Source organism: Syzygium oleosum, unplaced genomic scaffold, assembly GCF_021117445.2.
Source record: "Syzygium oleosum isolate NSW1041296 unplaced genomic scaffold, Sole_v2.1 Sole_v2.22, whole genome shotgun sequence".
In the NCBI taxonomy this organism is placed as follows: Eukaryota; Viridiplantae; Streptophyta; class Magnoliopsida; order Myrtales; family Myrtaceae; genus Syzygium; species Syzygium oleosum.
The window spans coordinates 5,536,078-5,552,927 of NW_026607506.1; the positions used below are offsets into that span (position 1 = coordinate 5,536,078).

The 16,850-nt window shown below is 39.5% G+C and overlaps 1 protein-coding gene across 1 annotated transcript; it reads left to right on the top strand.

The window, feature by feature from the left end:
• The first annotated feature begins 335 nt into the window (after positions 1-335).
• Positions 336-16,631, top strand: LOC115669875 (proteasome activator subunit 4). The gene is made up of 35 exons (XM_030591023.2): positions 336-688; positions 1,780-1,882; positions 1,974-2,086; positions 2,458-2,580; positions 3,251-3,352; positions 3,434-3,599; positions 4,615-4,731; positions 4,825-4,892; positions 4,977-5,078; positions 5,168-5,384; positions 5,546-5,779; positions 5,868-5,995; positions 6,113-6,230; positions 6,321-6,536; positions 6,626-6,781; positions 6,910-6,986; positions 7,088-7,296; positions 7,570-7,786; positions 7,881-7,960; positions 8,077-8,194; positions 8,319-8,489; positions 9,266-9,434; positions 9,509-9,552; positions 9,673-9,715; positions 9,789-9,934; positions 10,153-10,247; positions 10,656-11,554; positions 12,009-12,278; positions 12,356-12,451; positions 12,658-12,836; positions 13,103-13,184; positions 13,525-13,649; positions 15,143-15,235; positions 16,069-16,222; positions 16,320-16,631. The coding sequence occupies exons 1-35, from the start codon at positions 528-530 to the stop codon at positions 16,359-16,361; spliced, it is 5,433 nt and encodes a 1,810-aa protein (XP_030446883.1). The 5' UTR covers positions 336-527; the 3' UTR covers positions 16,362-16,631.
• The last annotated feature ends 219 nt before the right edge of the window (positions 16,632-16,850 follow it).

Sequence of the window (16,850 nt, forward strand, 5' to 3'; positions counted from 1 at the left end):
TGACCTTCAATATGGATATTGAAAAAAAAAAAAAAAGCACTGGTCTTGAAGCTCAAGATCATCACCACCTGAATTGTCCCTCAAGAAATCCCCCCCGAAGCAAAACAACATGAAAAAAGGCAAAAAAAAAAGACATAACCGGTGACCGGTTGACCGGACCGCGGGATGTCAATGTGAAACGGGAGGCCCCCGCCGGTAGCTCCGGTTGCCGGTCAAGCCACCTGGCCCACGCTCACGTGCGCGCCACCTCCCCGTCCATATATAAACGGAGAAATCACCCTCGCTCTCTCTCTCTCTCTCTCTCGCTTTCTCTCTCCCTTCTCTCTCAGCTCTCTCTCATTTCTTGCCCAGAAAGAAAATGAGCAGAAGATCCCATTGACACACCCGCTCCTCCGCTCTCCACAGAGTACTCCCCAACCGAAAGAGCTCGCTCCAGCTCCGCCAAGGCCTTCGACCTCCCGATTCGCTCGCCGGTTCCGATCACCGCGCCGGATTGGATCGCGCCGGTGAAGGGAAGGGAGGGGGAAATGCATCTGTACAATGCGTGGCTCCCGCCGCCGGTGGCGGAGGAGACGAAGAAGGAGCGGGAGTCGTTCGCTTGGGCGGTGCGGTCCGTCCGCGAGTCGTGCCGCCCCGACGATCCCGACTCCGTCTACTCCACACTCAAGTGGATTTCCGTCCTCGAAGCGTGAGCCCTCCCTGCCATTCCCTGTTCAGTTCGATTTTGCTCTTTTGCTTTTCGCTCTCTCTCTCTCTCGGCGGTTGTTGGACCGCGATCGGTGTTTTGCTGGTGCTTTGCTTGCGAGCTGCTGGTGCTTAGATGGTCTGCTCGTCTCGGATGGAATCGTCGGTGGATAGAGATAGGGGAAGGGAGCTGCGGTTCAGCGGAGGACCGAGCCAGCGAGCCTTGTCGATGCTGTTGTTGTCTTCATCCGTGGTTGAATGTAGTTGGAGATGGAGATGCAGCTTTGCTGAGCTCAAGTGCTGTCGACGGAATGGATAAATCGGTGTTTCGACGCTGATTGAGAGAACGCGTGGCGAGTAGTGAGCTCGACGAGAGGATGCCTCCCGGAATGGTTCCTCCCGTAGAGGGAAGATTGATAGTATTGCATAGGATGTTGTCATTCTAGAGTTGCAAAAGTAGTGAATCAATCTGTCAATTGTGTTCAGTGGTAGATGACGATGATTTAATTCGACTTTTTCAATTATCGTCAGTTCGTTTAATTTGGCTTGAAAGCTCACTGCCTAGAACTGTGATGAGGTGCCTGCGGTAGATGAGAACTTTTGCCTGGTGCTTCATGCTGACTTACTTTAGTCCCGCAAATCTTTTTTTAACCGGTCGTGCTTCCACCCATCATCACATCTGCAAATGAACCAAGGAGCAGCTGTCGCTGCTATATATCAAGAGTTGATGGGAAAGGAGCTTCTTCGCAGCTTGTCCAATCGAAGTGAATCATGTGCCGGTGTTGTGGAAATGAAAATATTTTTTTTTTTAGGATTTAGGATTACAATAGTAGGAATTTTCCCTCCAATTCTTGGAAGTACCTGTACCCTTTTGAACCAGAGCCATTTAATTACCGAGTCTTACTGCTTGAGAATCTGGTTCTAGAAATTTTTTTCTCTTCTGAATTACTCTGAAATTTTGGAAGAGAGTAGTCCATTATTCTTCATGAATTGCTGCACTATTATTAGAAGTAGCCGATCGGATGTTATTTAGTTTGGTTACACGCTTCTCGTCTCATGGCTATTACGTGATCCTTCTGCTTTATTTATTTGTAGTTTCATAAAGGCGAAAAGTGAAGTAGATCTGCAAGACGTGGCTGCTCTTGTGGATTTTGGCTTGGAATTGTTCCTTAAATCACAGAATAAGCTTCATGCTCAGGTGCTCCCTTCTCAGTTGCAGCACATGTAGATTTGTCACCATCTTTTTTACTTGCTGTTACAAACGTTTGCTGACTATCTCTGTGAATCAGGTGAGGTGGGGAAGCATTATAGTCAGGGTCCTTAATAAGTATCGGAAGAAGTTGTCTCTGAAAGTTATGTGGCGACCCTTATACGATACCCTTATCCATACGCATTTTACAAGGTGAGTGTTGTTCATAAACATGTCAGATTCGTGGAATGCACAGGCCGTCATTAACATGTTAGAATTGTGCTTAGCTGATAGAACTTCATTGCTATTGATATGAGAATGATTGTTTCTAGTTGTGCTGCAAAAACAGTAGAATGTTTTCTTATCTTATAAATTATGGAAGTGTATATAATTGTTAATTGGCCTAGAGATCGCACTTTTTTTTTTTTTCCAAACTATTACGTTTTATAGGTAATTTGTATGCACGGAGCTTTCCTCGATGACTCTGCATTTCCATGCCCCACGCCTTCATCTTCTTCTTCTTCTTCTTAATCAATTTTATGTAAGTTTGGTATGTGCTTTGAAATTTGTATGGGAACTTGTAGGAGTAATGGTCCCGAAGGTTGGAGATTGAGACAAAGGCATTTTGAGACTGTCACTTCCCTTATTCGATCCTGTCGGAGATTCTTCCCGCCTGGTTCTGCCCTTGAGATTTGGTCCGAGTTTAAGTGAGTTTCTGAGTATTCCAAATTAACTTTCTCGTCCTCTATAAATTCCTTGATGATGTGGAATACTACTGTTGAAAGTCTGTCGATGATTCCAAGAAGTTGTCATTCCGTCTCTTTGTTTAGCATTATCAAAGAGTATATGAGGGCAATTTGTTGCTAAGAAAATGCATGTCTATTGTGTTTGCTATGTTTTACTTAAAAATTGTAGCTTTTGACAGAGTATTTGAACTTATGCTGAAGAGTCTCAGTTTGGATTTAGATTGAACAGATAACAGGTTCTGGTCAAATTTTTGTTTAGCTGGGTGTTTCTAGCTACATCCGTCTTCTGATTTCTCTATTTCTTTTGATTGTTGAGGGAGATTGAGCAATCTCTCTGGTCTGTCCACGTGACAAAAAAACTTAAAACTTTGACAAGCCATTGCATATCTGGGCAAGTGGTATAGTTTTTACTTGATAAGTCTGCTGTTATAGAATATGCTGGAATGTTATTGTGACTTTTCCTCTTACCTTTTCCGGATTCTGATTTTAGCTTTCATCATATTTAGTATGCTAATTTCAATGCCTGATTTTGTGATCTCATTTGCTCAATGCAGACTGTGGTTTATTTGCTACTCAGCCTCTAACTGTTATTGGCTTTTTCTTTCTGTTTTTTGATTAACCAAACTTGCAGATGCTTACTTGAAAACCCTTGGCATAATTCATCCTTTGAAGGTTCTGGCTTTGTTAGACTCTTTCTTCCCACAAATATGGATAACCAGGAGTTTTTTTCAATGTATGGTAAACAATATTCCCATCTTTTATTCTCTTACTCCTTGTGGGTGATGGAAAAGTTATTCTCTTGTTTGCATTGCAGGGAGTGGATAAAAAATTGTATAGACCTCTGGGATGCTGTGCCGAACTCCCAATTCTGGAACAGTCAATGGGCTGCAATCATAGCACGTGTGATTAAGAACTACAACTTTATTGATTGGGAGCCTTTCTTGCCTGCTCTCTTTGCTAGATACTTGAATATGTTTGAGGTGCGTGTGCGAAACTTTGAAGCTAATTAAAAATGATATTTGGATCATTATGTTTGGCGAACATAGTGATTAAGCGTGTTAAAAGGCTTCGGATGTAATGCTCTCCCTGGATACGCTGGCCACAATTTTTTAATTGACAAGGAACTCCACCTTAGAGATGGCATTAGAGCTGGTGACCTTGACTTTGATGGTAGAGAGATTGTCATTGGTGGCTAATTTGCCATTTGGATAAAACGAATGGTGGTGGAAATGTGATGGTCAGAACCATTTGGCAATATTACCAATGAGAAAGCAAAAGGACTGAATCTTCTGCAAGCGAAATGTTAAAGCTAGCTAATTTCCTTGGATAATTACAATGCACTTTTGAAAGATTTTTGACCCATACATTATTCTGGCTTTTAGATTTTGAGGAGAATTATTCTTCCATTTAAATAGTTTCCTCGTAATGATCGTTTGTGTTTCTCTATGAAACTGCTTCATATGATATAGAGCTAAAGCTGGAAGTTGAGGAATTAGGATAGATCTTATTTGACCGAAGCAAGGCAGAGGCTTCCATCTTTGTTCCCCTGAGATAGACTGCCAAGCAAACTTGCATTTAGGTTGGAGGATGGATGATTGGAAGTGGGATAACAAAGAAGTATGTTTGCTTTTGCAATATCACGTCCTCGCGTGCTTGAAGTAAAGTGGACACGCTGTGACTCTCTTCCCTATCACGTCTAGAAGTGGGGGAGTTCACTGAATGGTGTTCATAATTGTTGGCTCGTACTGCGTTGTGCGACGCTTGGAAGGGATGCCCCTTCATGAAGTTATAGTCAGGAAATAGCCTGTATGCTTGAAAAAATTCAATGAAAGAGAATTATTTTGGTGCGAATAAAGGTAAATTTGAGTTTGCTATGTTTATCTTATCTCTGATATCTGACAAAGGATGGTCTCCTCTCTCTCTCTCTCTCTCTCTCTCTCTATGTTGTAAGTATTTTGAAATCTTAAATTCCATGCTTCTTTCTGGTATTTGTAGGTTCCTGTGGCAAATGGAAGCGCATCGTATCCTTTTTCTGCAGATGTTCCTAGATATACAAGGTTTTTGTTCCCAAACAAGACGACTACACCTGCAAAGGCCATTGCAAAAGCGATTGTAAGTTATTAGAATTCCCTACAATTTGTGATTTTCCTCGAGTTCATATATGTATGTCCAGTTTTTAATGCATTAACTGTTACTGCATCACAGGTTTATTCATTAAAACCAGGAAGTTCTGCCCAAGAGCACTTAGAGAAATTGATCAACCTCTTAGAACAGTTTGTTTTCTGGGGCTTACACTCCTAATTGGTCTTTTCTGTGTGTGATTCTATCTGAAGTTCTTCTTCATTTTGAATTTACAGGTATTACCATCCATCTAATGGGGGTCGCTGGACTTATTCACTGGAACGCTTCTTGTTCTATATGGTTGTTACATTCCAGAAGCGCTTGCATTGTGAACAACAGTAAGTTTCCAAATTTTAATGCTTAAGACTTTGAGTGTTTTTGCCTCGCTCTGCAAGGTCTGTACAGTTCTAAGTGAATCATGGTACAGGAACTTGGACAATAAGGGAGCAGCTGAACTGGCCCTAGGGAAGCCAGAGAGAAAATCTTTTGTCAGTGCAATGCTGAGATTAGTTGATCGTGGCCAATATAGCAAGAGTGAGCACCTATCTGAGACAGTTGCTGCAGCAACTTCCATCTTGTCTTATGTGGAACCTTCTCTGGTCCTTCCATTTTTAGCTTCTCGGTTTCATATGGCATTGGAGACGGTTAGTATTTTTCTTTTGGTGGTCTGATGTTTGCATTAGACTCGATAGTATTCTCTGGACAGAATGTTGGTTGGTGGCGGGATCTTTGGTACATCTTTGCTTCTTTATACTTTGCTGGTTTCATCCCATTAACTTCGCTTAATCCTGTTTTGTCTAGTTAGATGACTGCAACACACCAGCTGAAATCTGCTGTGACATCAGTTGCATATGCTGGACGAGCTTTGTTTCTCACTTCTCTATCATCCTCTACTGTAAAACTGGATGACAATAGCAGTGAGGAGTCCTTTATTGATCTTTTGGTGGAGTCATTGTCTAATGCATTACTTGGCATGGATGCAAATGATCCTCCCAAAACTTTGGCAAGCATGCAATTGATTGGTTCCATTTTTTCCAATGTAAGCTCCAATTTCTAATTACTATAATCAAGCTTAGCTTATGTGACCTACAGTCTAACCAGAACTTGACATCTTTCTCTATTAATAGATGGCTACTTTGGAAGATCATAATGACGGGTTTTCATTTACTTCGAGGATCGGCATTTCTGAGTGGCTAGATGAGTTTTTAATTCGCCTTTTCTTGTTACTTCTACACTTGGAGCCAAGTAGTGTTTTGTAAGTAGTGGTTCTTCTGTGGCGTCCTTTCTGTTATCTACCATTATGTTCAGTTTGTTAGGCACATAGTTGGTACTCTTCCGATTTCACATTACTCGTTTGTTATTGGCTTGTCAGAAATGAAGGTCTTTATTCTTCAGCACCATCAGGTACTTTTCTGGTTGACGATGGTCCTACCTACTATTGCATGCTTGAAGTATTGATGGGGAGATTGTCGAAATCACTGTATAACCAGGTTCGGTCATCAGATTTATGCTTAATTTGTTTACAAGTGATTGGAAGTTTAGAGATATCACCTTGAACTTGTCCCTCCATTGTTTGACAGGCTCTTAAAAAGATCTCGAAGTTTGTCAAAACAAATATACTTCCTGGGGCAATTGCAGAGGTTGGAATGCTTTGTTGTGCATGTGTCCATGCTAACCCAGAAGAGGCAGCTGTTCACCTTGTGGAACCAATTTTATCATCTGTCATATCCTCCTTGAAAGGAGCTCCCAACACAGGTTATGGAGGAACTGGAACTTTTCATGCTTCCACAAACAAGGTTGTTGACCCCTTCTAACTGCTACCCTTGAGTTCCTGATCATGCTTCGCCCAAATTTCATCTTGAGTGCACCTTGTCCTTTTCTCCAGGAAAAGCCTACTCTTTCTCCAGCTCTTGAAGCAGCAATTGATTATCAGCTAAAAGTACTGTCTGTTGCCATAAACTATGGAGGATCTTCACTTCTATGTTACCAGGACCAATTCAAAGAAGCAATACTTTCTGCATTTGATTCACCATCTTGGAAGGTCCTATTCCTCAATTATGTGTTATGTAGAGATATGTCTAGTGATTGTAACAGTCAAGTGTTTAAGGCATATATACGAGCTTTTCCTATGCAATTAGTACTTGTGTATGACTTTCAGTGAAATGATAGGTTAATGGAGCGGGTGATCATGTATTACGATCTCTTCTTGGAAGCCTGATTTCATACTATCCGGTTGATGAGTACAAGTATGGTATCTCGATCCTGTGGGATATAGGCTTGATTTATTCCTTCTACTTTATCTGTCTAGGCAATTTCTGTTAGTTCTGAAGCATATTCTGGTTTCTAGGTGTACTTTGCTCCATCCTGATTCTGCTATGTTAGAGAAATGGATCAGCACAAAGGATTATCCTGGTGATGAAACATTGATGGCTCCAAAGTGGCATATTCCATCTGATGAAGAAGTTCAATTTGCAAATGAACTTTTGAATATTCATATTCAATCAGCTTTAGATGATCTTTTGAAGATATGCCAAACTAAGATGCATTCTGACCCAGGTGATAGTTTCTTTTGATTTTCAGTGCAAATCTTATACTTCTATAGGAGTAGAGAATTCCCAGCTTTGAAGAACTTCACTTGATTATAATCACGTTGAAATTAGAGAATATGACTTCAGGTCAACTCATCTTGATTTTGCCAAATCATTTGTCAATTCGTTGGCTAATGCTAATCGATAAAGCAATAGCAAATCTCCCTGCAGATTTGACTGGGGTACATACCCGCAGTTAATTACTTTCATTGGGTCTAATACACTTTCACTTTGCTGCCAGGGGATGAGAAAGGGCACTTAAAAGTGACTCTGTTGCGTATAGATTCGTCATTGCAAGGAGTTGCATCATGCTTGCCTGATTTCAGCCCATCCTCCAAAAATGGGATGGTCAAAGATCCAGGTCATTTGCCATTCTTGATAGCTGGAGCAACTGGTTCAACTGTCGGCAGCAGGGCGCTGCGTGAGAAAGCTGCGGGGGTCATGCATACAGTGTGCAAGTAATTTTTTAATTGCAGTTGGAAATAGGGAGTCTATGCTGATATCAACTATGCGTAACTTGCTCATAATTTAGGAACTCTTCTCCTTCTGCAGGTACTTACTGGAGAAGAAATCAGATGACAGCATTCTTCTGGTACTTGTGATACGTATAATGGATGCTTTAGGAAACTATGGTAAGAGAAGCTGAAAATAGAATTCTAAATCATACTGAGGCGGGATAGCTGCTCATAGACTCCCTCTGTTTGGTTTTCTTTCCAATGCTATAGCTTTTTGAGTATGTTCTATCCAGGGAGTATGGAGTATGAGGAGTGGTCAAATCATCGACAGGCTTGGAAATTGGAAACTGCTGCCATAATAGAACCTTCAGTGAATTTTATTGTGTCATCTCATTCTAAAGGGAAGAGAAGGTGAAATTTTCTTTCTTCCTATCCCAAATTACAATCACCTTTTTTTGACACGGAATTTTGAAGCCTTTTTTCTTTTATGTTTTTTCCTTTTGCTTCGAATTCTGATTCTATTAGTTTAATTCAGGCCAAGGTGGGCACATATTGACAAGGCATATCTGCACAGTACCTGGAGAACATCACAGTCGTCTTACCATCTGTTTCGCACAAGTGGAAGCTTTTCTCCATCAGATCATTTGCTCATATTGAGTGATGATCTTCTGGATCTTTCTCTGCATAGTTATGAAACTGTTCGAGCGTGAGTTGGCATTGCTTTTCAGCCTTGTTACATGATTGGGCTACATCTGTTCTGTGGTTATAATTAAGCTATTTCAACTTACTTTTGATAGACTGATGCAAATGCATACTATTCATTACTCATGAAGTTTTATTTGATTCATTTTGATGGAGTGGATCACCATCATTGCCCTTCATCGACAGACCACTTCCATTCCCTTTTGCTGAGGTGATCTGTATGAGTGGGCAAAAGGTGGTGTCATGACATAACTCATAGGCAAAGGCATATATCTCTCCAAAATTATTTTACTGATGTTGTTTTGGGAGTGGCAATGCAACAGTTATGCAAAACTATGCCGTAACTCTGGTGGTATCTGTTATGTATCTATCAAAAGATCGTCTGCATGAGCTCTTCAGATATTTAGATGTAGACACTGATGCCAATTAAGCCTGAAAGTCCTGTATTAATCTCTGCTTGTGTCGAGCATGGAGGAAATTTTGCCAAATTCTATTTTTTACTAGTTGAAAATCCTAAATCATTCAATTACTTATTCATGTATGTATTTTGTTTAGTTTAGAAACCTGGTGTTGGGGAACCAAGGGACAACAGGCATGTGGAGTTTAGACATTGTTGGTACTCTGCATAGATGCTAGGGAAACCACAGGACAACATGCTCATTTTATTACTAAGCATCCTTTAGTTTCTTCACGTGGACATTATTATTCTTAATTTTATTTTGTATGTTTTGGATCAATGCATGTTCTAATTTATGTCATTTAAACTGTGGTCTTCATCAGACTTGCTGGAAAGTCATTATTAAAGATGATAAAGAGATGGCCATCTATGATCTCGAAGTGCGTTCTTTCTCTAGCTGAGAACTTACAGAATCCCAGTGCACCGGAATATGCAGTTTTGGGTTCTTGTGCAATTCTTGCTTCGCAAACTGTTCTCAAGCATTTGACCATGGTAAGGAATTTGCAAAAAGAATTTAGAGCAGATTATGAAAGGTCAAATTGATGGCTCTAACTACCATTTTTCAGGACCCCAAGGCATGTTCTGCATTTCTTATTGGAGTTCTCTCAAGGTGAGCATTTCTCTTAATTTATGGGAGTATTTAACTTAATTTAAGTGTTCTTTGTTTGAAGATAGTATTGTAACATCATTACTTGATGCTCATCACTTATGTTCCTGTTTCCTCTTGAAGCTCCCATCATGAATCACTAAAAGCTCAGAAAGCGATCAATGAGGTAATTTGTTTCCCTTATCTTGTCTCTATCTAGTATCGGAGAAAATCTAAGCCCAGATTTTAACTTCTGCCAGCTTTTTGTCAAATACAATATCCACTTTGGGGGCTTGTCTAGAAACTTCTTCAAAACATCAGATGATCATGCAGATACGCCGGACTTCTCGCATTTGGTTTCGCAAATTAGTTCAATGGGTTTTGATTCAGTGGGCTTGCATTGGCGGTAAATGACTTATTCTCTCTGATGGTAGAGTTAGGTTTTCTTAGACTTTGCATTTGTTTGTCTAGCTGTCAACTATTGGCAGCTGTTTTTGCCTTGCCCTTTTTTCGTGAAATTAGATGTTAAATTAAGCATGATTGTGTTTATCAAAGTCATTTTATACTGGAGTTGGAAGAGATTACTGGGGAATGTGGTACATACTTTTCATGTACTTTTTGCAGGTACAATTTAATGGCTAATCGAGTTCTCCTGCTGTTGGCTATGGCATCTAGAAATGACCCGCATTTCTCTTCCAAGATTCTGAGTGAAACTGCTGGTCAGTGTACATTCTTTTGGTATTATCTTCCTGGCATTCTTTGTTTTCTGCTGCAGTTTTTTCTAGTTTGTTGTTTTGGCTAAAGAGCAACGTTTTTACTTTCCTACCAAAATTTAAAATATTACTCAAATCCTAGAAAACAGATGTGAAGTTACGTGTCAACATTAATGCATTTTGAAAGATTGTGGTGCTTAAGATAAATAAGAAAAAGTCAAAGTACGTGTGCCGCAAGATTTGAAAAAAGCAAACAGTAAACGGTTATAGCTACTCTAGGTACAAGTTCAAAATCTGAATTTCAGATTAGTCAATGTCAGTTTGCACTTACTGTTTAGTTGGCCAGAGCGCGCATGATTTTTACTGAATTGGATCAGTCAGGTTGAACATTAGTTGACATAAATGCCTTTTCAGGTCACTTTTTGAAGAACTTGAAAAGTCAACTTCCTCAGACCAGAATTCTAGCAATCTCGGCTCTAAATATACTACTGAAAGAATCGCCTTATAAATTATCAGATGATGAAGGTGCAGGAGTCCACAAGGAAATGCAAGGAAATACTACATCATCTCTTGAAGGAGCATTAACTCATATATTCCAGGAAGAGGGTTTTTTTCATGAAACATTCAGCAGTCTTTCTCATGTTCACATAATAACTGACACAGAAAGTGCATCTGGCGGAAAACAGGGAAATTCATCTTTGCAGAGTGTAGCAGACAAATCAATCACCCGTTTTTATTTTGACTTTTCATCATCATGGCCTCGGACCCCTAGTTGGATTTCCTTACTTGGAAGTAATACCTTCTACTCAAACTTTGCAAGGATATTTAAGCGGCTAGTACAAGAATGTGGCTTGCCTGTTTTATTAGCACTGAGGAGTAGCCTGGAGGAATTTGCAAATGCAAAAGAGAGGGCTAAGCAATGTGTTGCTGCTGAGGCATTGGCAGGGGTACTGCACTCTGATGTTGATGGCCTCGTTGAAGCATGGGACAGCTGGATGATGGTTCAGTTGCAGAATGTCATTTTGTCACAATCTGTTGAATCAGTACCTGAGTGGGCAGCTTGTATACGCTATGCAGTTACAGGAAAAGGAAAATTAGGAACAAGACATCCTGTCCTTAGAGAAAGAATTTTAGATTGTTTGGTTAAACCTTTGCCTCTAAACACGACAACTACGGTTGTTGCTAAGCGCTATGCATTCCTCGCTGCAGCTCTAATAGAGTTGTCCCCTCAGAAAATGCCAGTTTCGGAAGTACATCTTCACAGTTGCCTGTTGAAAGAATTGCTGGATAACATGTGCCATTCCTCTGCACAGGTAAGAGTGCTCTCGACTTTTTCCCAGCGGCATTTTCCTCTGTTGTCTTCAGTGTACAATGGTGAAAATAATGACACTCAAGCATAAGTATTCAACCTTAAGGTGAATCTACGTAGAATGCTGGCAAGATTGATGAACCATGCTGAGCTGTGAAACATATCTGCTTGGCAATTATTGGGGTTGTTTTATGCTTGTTCCTTCACAATGTGTAGATGCAGCTTCTTTCTCTTCTTGCAGCTGTTAATCTTGGTGCAAATAACATCAATATATGTGGATTTTAGCAAAACTATCTCTGAACTTCATCATTATACATGTTTCGTTTGTCTTGTTTCTTGAATGAGAATTTTAAAAACCTAACTGGTGTTTTAGGCAATCTTGTGCTTTACCACAGTATTTTCCTCCTGCAATGATTTTTGCAATGATTCTCTGGTCTGCTGCATTTTTCGTGTGGCAGGTAAGGGAATCTATAGGGGTCACCCTTTCAGTATTGTGCTCCAACTTTCAGCTGTACAGATCACTTTGTGAAGATCATTCACATGAAGGAGAAATCAGTGATGCACATGACCAAATTTGGGTCGAATCTCTCACTAAACAAGCATCTGAAATGGTCATACGGATTCAATCTTCTGGCCAGTCTGACGTCTTGGGGAGCTCTAGCACTACAAGTCATGAAAATGGTGGTTGTGGAAATAACTCGCAAGAGGATGTTAAGTGGATGGAAACGGTACTTCTCGAAAATAATTATACGATTTTCTGCTCGACTGAAATTTCTTTTTAACATGATTTTTTTTTGGTATGCAGTTATTCCACTTCATAATATCATCTTTGAGGTCTGGAAGATCTTCTTATTTGCTTGATGTACTGGTGGGGTTTCTTCATCCTGTAATTTCCTTGCAGGTAAAGTCTATGCAAATATAAACTTCGTGTAACAATTCATTCCACTTTCTTATCTTTTTGGCCTGATTGTGCCTGCACTTTTCAATTAAGAGCTGGTTGGTTAATTGATGATCAGCTTCAGCCTTTTGGCATTGTGTTTATACCCTATGCTTATTTGGAGCATCTGCTCATTTGATGCTTAGAGCTACGTTATATGACTTCTTTAGGAAACATCACATAAAGATCTGTCAGCATTGGCAAAGGCAGCTTTTGAATTGTGGAAATGGAGGATTTTCTGGAAGCCCAATCTGCAGAAGGTGGTGCATGTAATTCTTTCTTCAGTCAATGATCCTAACTGGCGGACAAGATCTGCTACTTTAACGTATCTGAGAACGTTCATGTACAGGTATTGCATTTTATAATAGGCTCTTATGCATTGGTGGCAATTGAAATTAATTATTCTAATGAGTCATCTACGTATTAGTAAATTACATTGTTGTGCAGATTGTGTTCATTTTTTGTTTGTTTTTGTGTGGAGGCTTGGTGATATTGTCTTGGTTGTCTTATCTTTATATGGTGCCTTAGGGGAGAATATGTAATGCAAATGATAAGACATGTAGTACACTGTTTTCTTAAACCAATGTTTGTACTCATGAATTGTTCTCGTGCTAGGCACACTTTTATTCTCTCTTTTACAGAGAAAAAGCAAATCTGGGAAACAGTGGGGCGACTACTCGTAGACAACCAAGTTGAGGTAAGTTTCTTGATTTATGTTTTGCTAGTTATTGATGTCTAGTAGTTTTTAGTTGGTAATAATGGAAAGCTCTCATGTAAGTTCTCCTTCTGTTGCAACATAAAACTGAATCCATTGGTGACATTGATCTTGTGAAATGATAGTAATTTTCTGGACAATCTGCCCAAGCAGTATTGTAGCAATTTTTTTTTTTGGCCACAAACCAGTACGGTAGCATGAAGTGATGCCACCGTGAATTTTGGTCATAGTGTTTTTCTTTGATTTTTGGGCATCCATGAATCTAATCTGGACAGTTTTTCTAAAATGATGTTATTATCCTAAAAAAATCCATGTGGTGCAGGTAAGAGAGCATGCTGCTGCAGTGTTAGCAGGCTTGATGAAGGGAGGGGATGACAATTTAGCTAGTGAATTCCGTACTCGTGCTCTTGCAGAGGCAAATGATACGTTGAAAAAGAAAAGGAGAAGGTTATTGTTTTCTGAGCCATTGACTTTAAGTTAGCTGATTTCTATTGTGATACTTTTTGCGATCATTTCTTTGTCTTTGTGCCAGTTAAATAGTAACTTTCATAGGACACCTTTTCCATGTCTTTCTGCCAATCATACGTTAACTAAATATGATACCTTGTACCAGAAAGAACAATTTCTATTGCTGCGGGTAGCTTTGCATTTTTTGTCACTGTAGACTGTATCTCATAAGGTATATCTTGAGAAGTTTATAATTCTTATTGAAGGTAAGACGTTTCTGGATCTCGCTAGCATCAATATAACCTTGGCGGTCCTAACAGATCTATAACGTGTTTACTGAATGATCAATCAGCTTAAGTGCACTATGCACTTGGCTCCAACTATGCATTTTCTTTTCTGTGATCACCACAGTGAGAAAAAAATTCTTTTGATATACTCTATAAAGGCATGTTTTCCTTTTTCATCAGTTCACTAAGTTCATCATCCGTGGTGAGGGTTGGATCTAGAAATTTTCTTAGTTTGGGCCATCACTGTTTTAACTTATGGTGTATTTGTTTTCATGAAAATGATTTCCATGAAAAGGTTTTATGAGCACCGAGAGCTTAAGTTTTTTAATTATTTGCATTTTCTATTAGTTTGGCATCTTTTTTCAGGTTATTTTATTGGATAATAAAAAAGATTACAATTGATACTTTACATAAGAATAATATCTCAGACAAGGATTTGGATATCATCTTAATATCTCATATTAGGTACAAAACATAATTATAATGGAGTGAATAATTTTTAAAAGTAAGATCTAAACTTTGAAAAGTTTTTTTCGTACACCAACAAACAACTGAAAACTAATCATTTCCTCAAAAAAAATTTCACGGAAAATTTTTTCCTCCTTTAAGAAGTTTTTCTTGAAACTAACACCCCTAAGAGTAAATCAAACTTGATCAAATTCTCATCTCTTGTTTTTTTAATATTACGATGCTAAAATGTTAGATAAGCAGAATACTAAAGTACGTTCTGTTTGCGTGCTGCAACTGGAAGCTCGTAATTGTGTAACTGTCTATTAAGTCCTCTTTGTTGATGTTAACCGCAATGAAATGATGGATATCGGATAATGACTTAGACAACATATTTTCTTCAGAAAAAAAATGGGTCATTTGTTAAAAAGAAACTCTGAAAAAAATGAAACTTCACAATCAGTTCCTTAAAAATCAGTTGGGGCTATTGCCCCCACCTTTTGATTTGTAGATTGTTCTTATCTTGGGTGTATACGGTCACAAGGTTCTATTAAACTTTAGATGTTGGACGAATCTATGGTTTCCCTTTTGTTGTTCAGGATATGTTTGTATCTGTTTGTTTATGTTTTGCTTTTGATTGCTTAAGAAGAAGACGAGAAAAAAACAAAATCCTTTTCAAGTTTCAAATATATTGATTCTCGGTTACATGTTTTGTGCATTTCATATCTGATGTGTTTCTGCCTCTCTTCTCCTAATCAGAAATATAAGCTCTGGTCAATCTATCGCTTCGGTGCATGGCGCCGTACTTGCTCTGGCTGCTTCTGTGTTATCAGTCCCTTATGATATGCCGAGGTGGGTTTCCCTTAGATCGAGAAGCTCTCTTTTTCTCTTCTTCGATTTTATCCAAATCTGTTTTATACACTGTCGGGACAGTAATGAGATGGCCTGATGAGCCGTGACTTGCTATATCTAGGACTTGTTTTTAGTGCGCGTAGTGCCTAGATGACATATCCTTCATTGACCAACTTCCACTTTCTTTTCAGGAGATGATTTAGTGTCAAATAAGGCTATACATATTGCTGTTTTCCTTGAAATGCTACCCTGAATTTTAAACATTTTTAGTTTATCTAAGAGTCCAGCAGCTACTCAACTTTCTCCTGAACTCTTGAATTCTATTTCAGTACTCAATCTTTATGAATTGCTACAGATCTTTTTGCAAGAATCTTTATGGATCTGAAACAGGGAATAGTAAATTTTAGCCTGCTTGTCGTTTTGGGATATTTACATTTGCTGTTTGGTGACAGCTACATTTCCCATTTTCATGACAAATATAATAAGAGTAAATTTCCTGACAGAAACGTCTTGCTTGCTTGCACTAATATGTAAATTGTCAGACATGATTGGGGCTGATTTTGAAATTGTTATTAACTGGACATTTCCATGTTGAGTATCTCTTTTTTTGGGGCCAGATTTCCATGTTGAGTTAAACCCTGTGACTGTGATATCATCGTAATAATGCCGTTTCCCTTCTGTATTTGTGACTTTCGTGTTGCTAACTCTTTAAGTGAAGGGACAACATCGAATTTAAGCTGGATATCTTGATTACCCGATCTTTCATTGGCATATTTTCTCTGAGGTGATTCTACCTCTTGACAACTCTTTTGTCTTCTTTGGTTACTCTGTAGTTGGCTACCTGAGCATGTTACGTTACTGTCGCGATTTGCCTGGGAGCCATCTCCCGTGAAATCCACCGTGACAAAAGCAGTTGCGGAGTTTAGACGGACTCATGCAGACACATGGACTCTTCAGAAAAAGTCGTTCACCGAGGAGCAACTTGAGGTGGATCCGCTATAAATTTTAATTTTCCTCTTCTCAGACTCTCTTTCATAAATGAAGTCGCGTGCTCAAATTTCGTGCGTTTCACCTTCACTTGCAGGTCCTGGCCGACACTTCCTCCTCGTCGTCCTATTTTGCTTGATCGACATTACTTTTCCGTTGGCAAATGGACGGTACACAAAAACAACAGGATGAAGTATAACAGCATAGAAGCTCAGCCTCATTTATATAGGTTTGCTTATAGATGTCTTGTAATAATCTGCAACGTGCACTCAGTTTTTCTTACTCCCTATTGTAATAGTTCATTACTGCCTTTGAGCGTAGGTGGCTTTTAACTTCCTCTCCTGTCTTCTTGTTTAAACTCTATACTATACCATTGCATCCATTGGATCATCAAATTCAGATGGTAAAATGCCCGTGTACATGCATCTAGACTTAAAAGTTGATCGATGCGCATCTGTCTTGGCGCGCCCCTCCTGCTCTCTGCCTCCTCTGGCTTATGGGAGGGCCGCCCGTCGCGCCATGTGTATATGAATGTTTCGGTTGTGACCATCGAATTACTACGACTGCTCGATTAAGCCGAGTTTCGATAGAAATTTCGATGCGAATGGAGATTGCTGTTCGGTTTGTG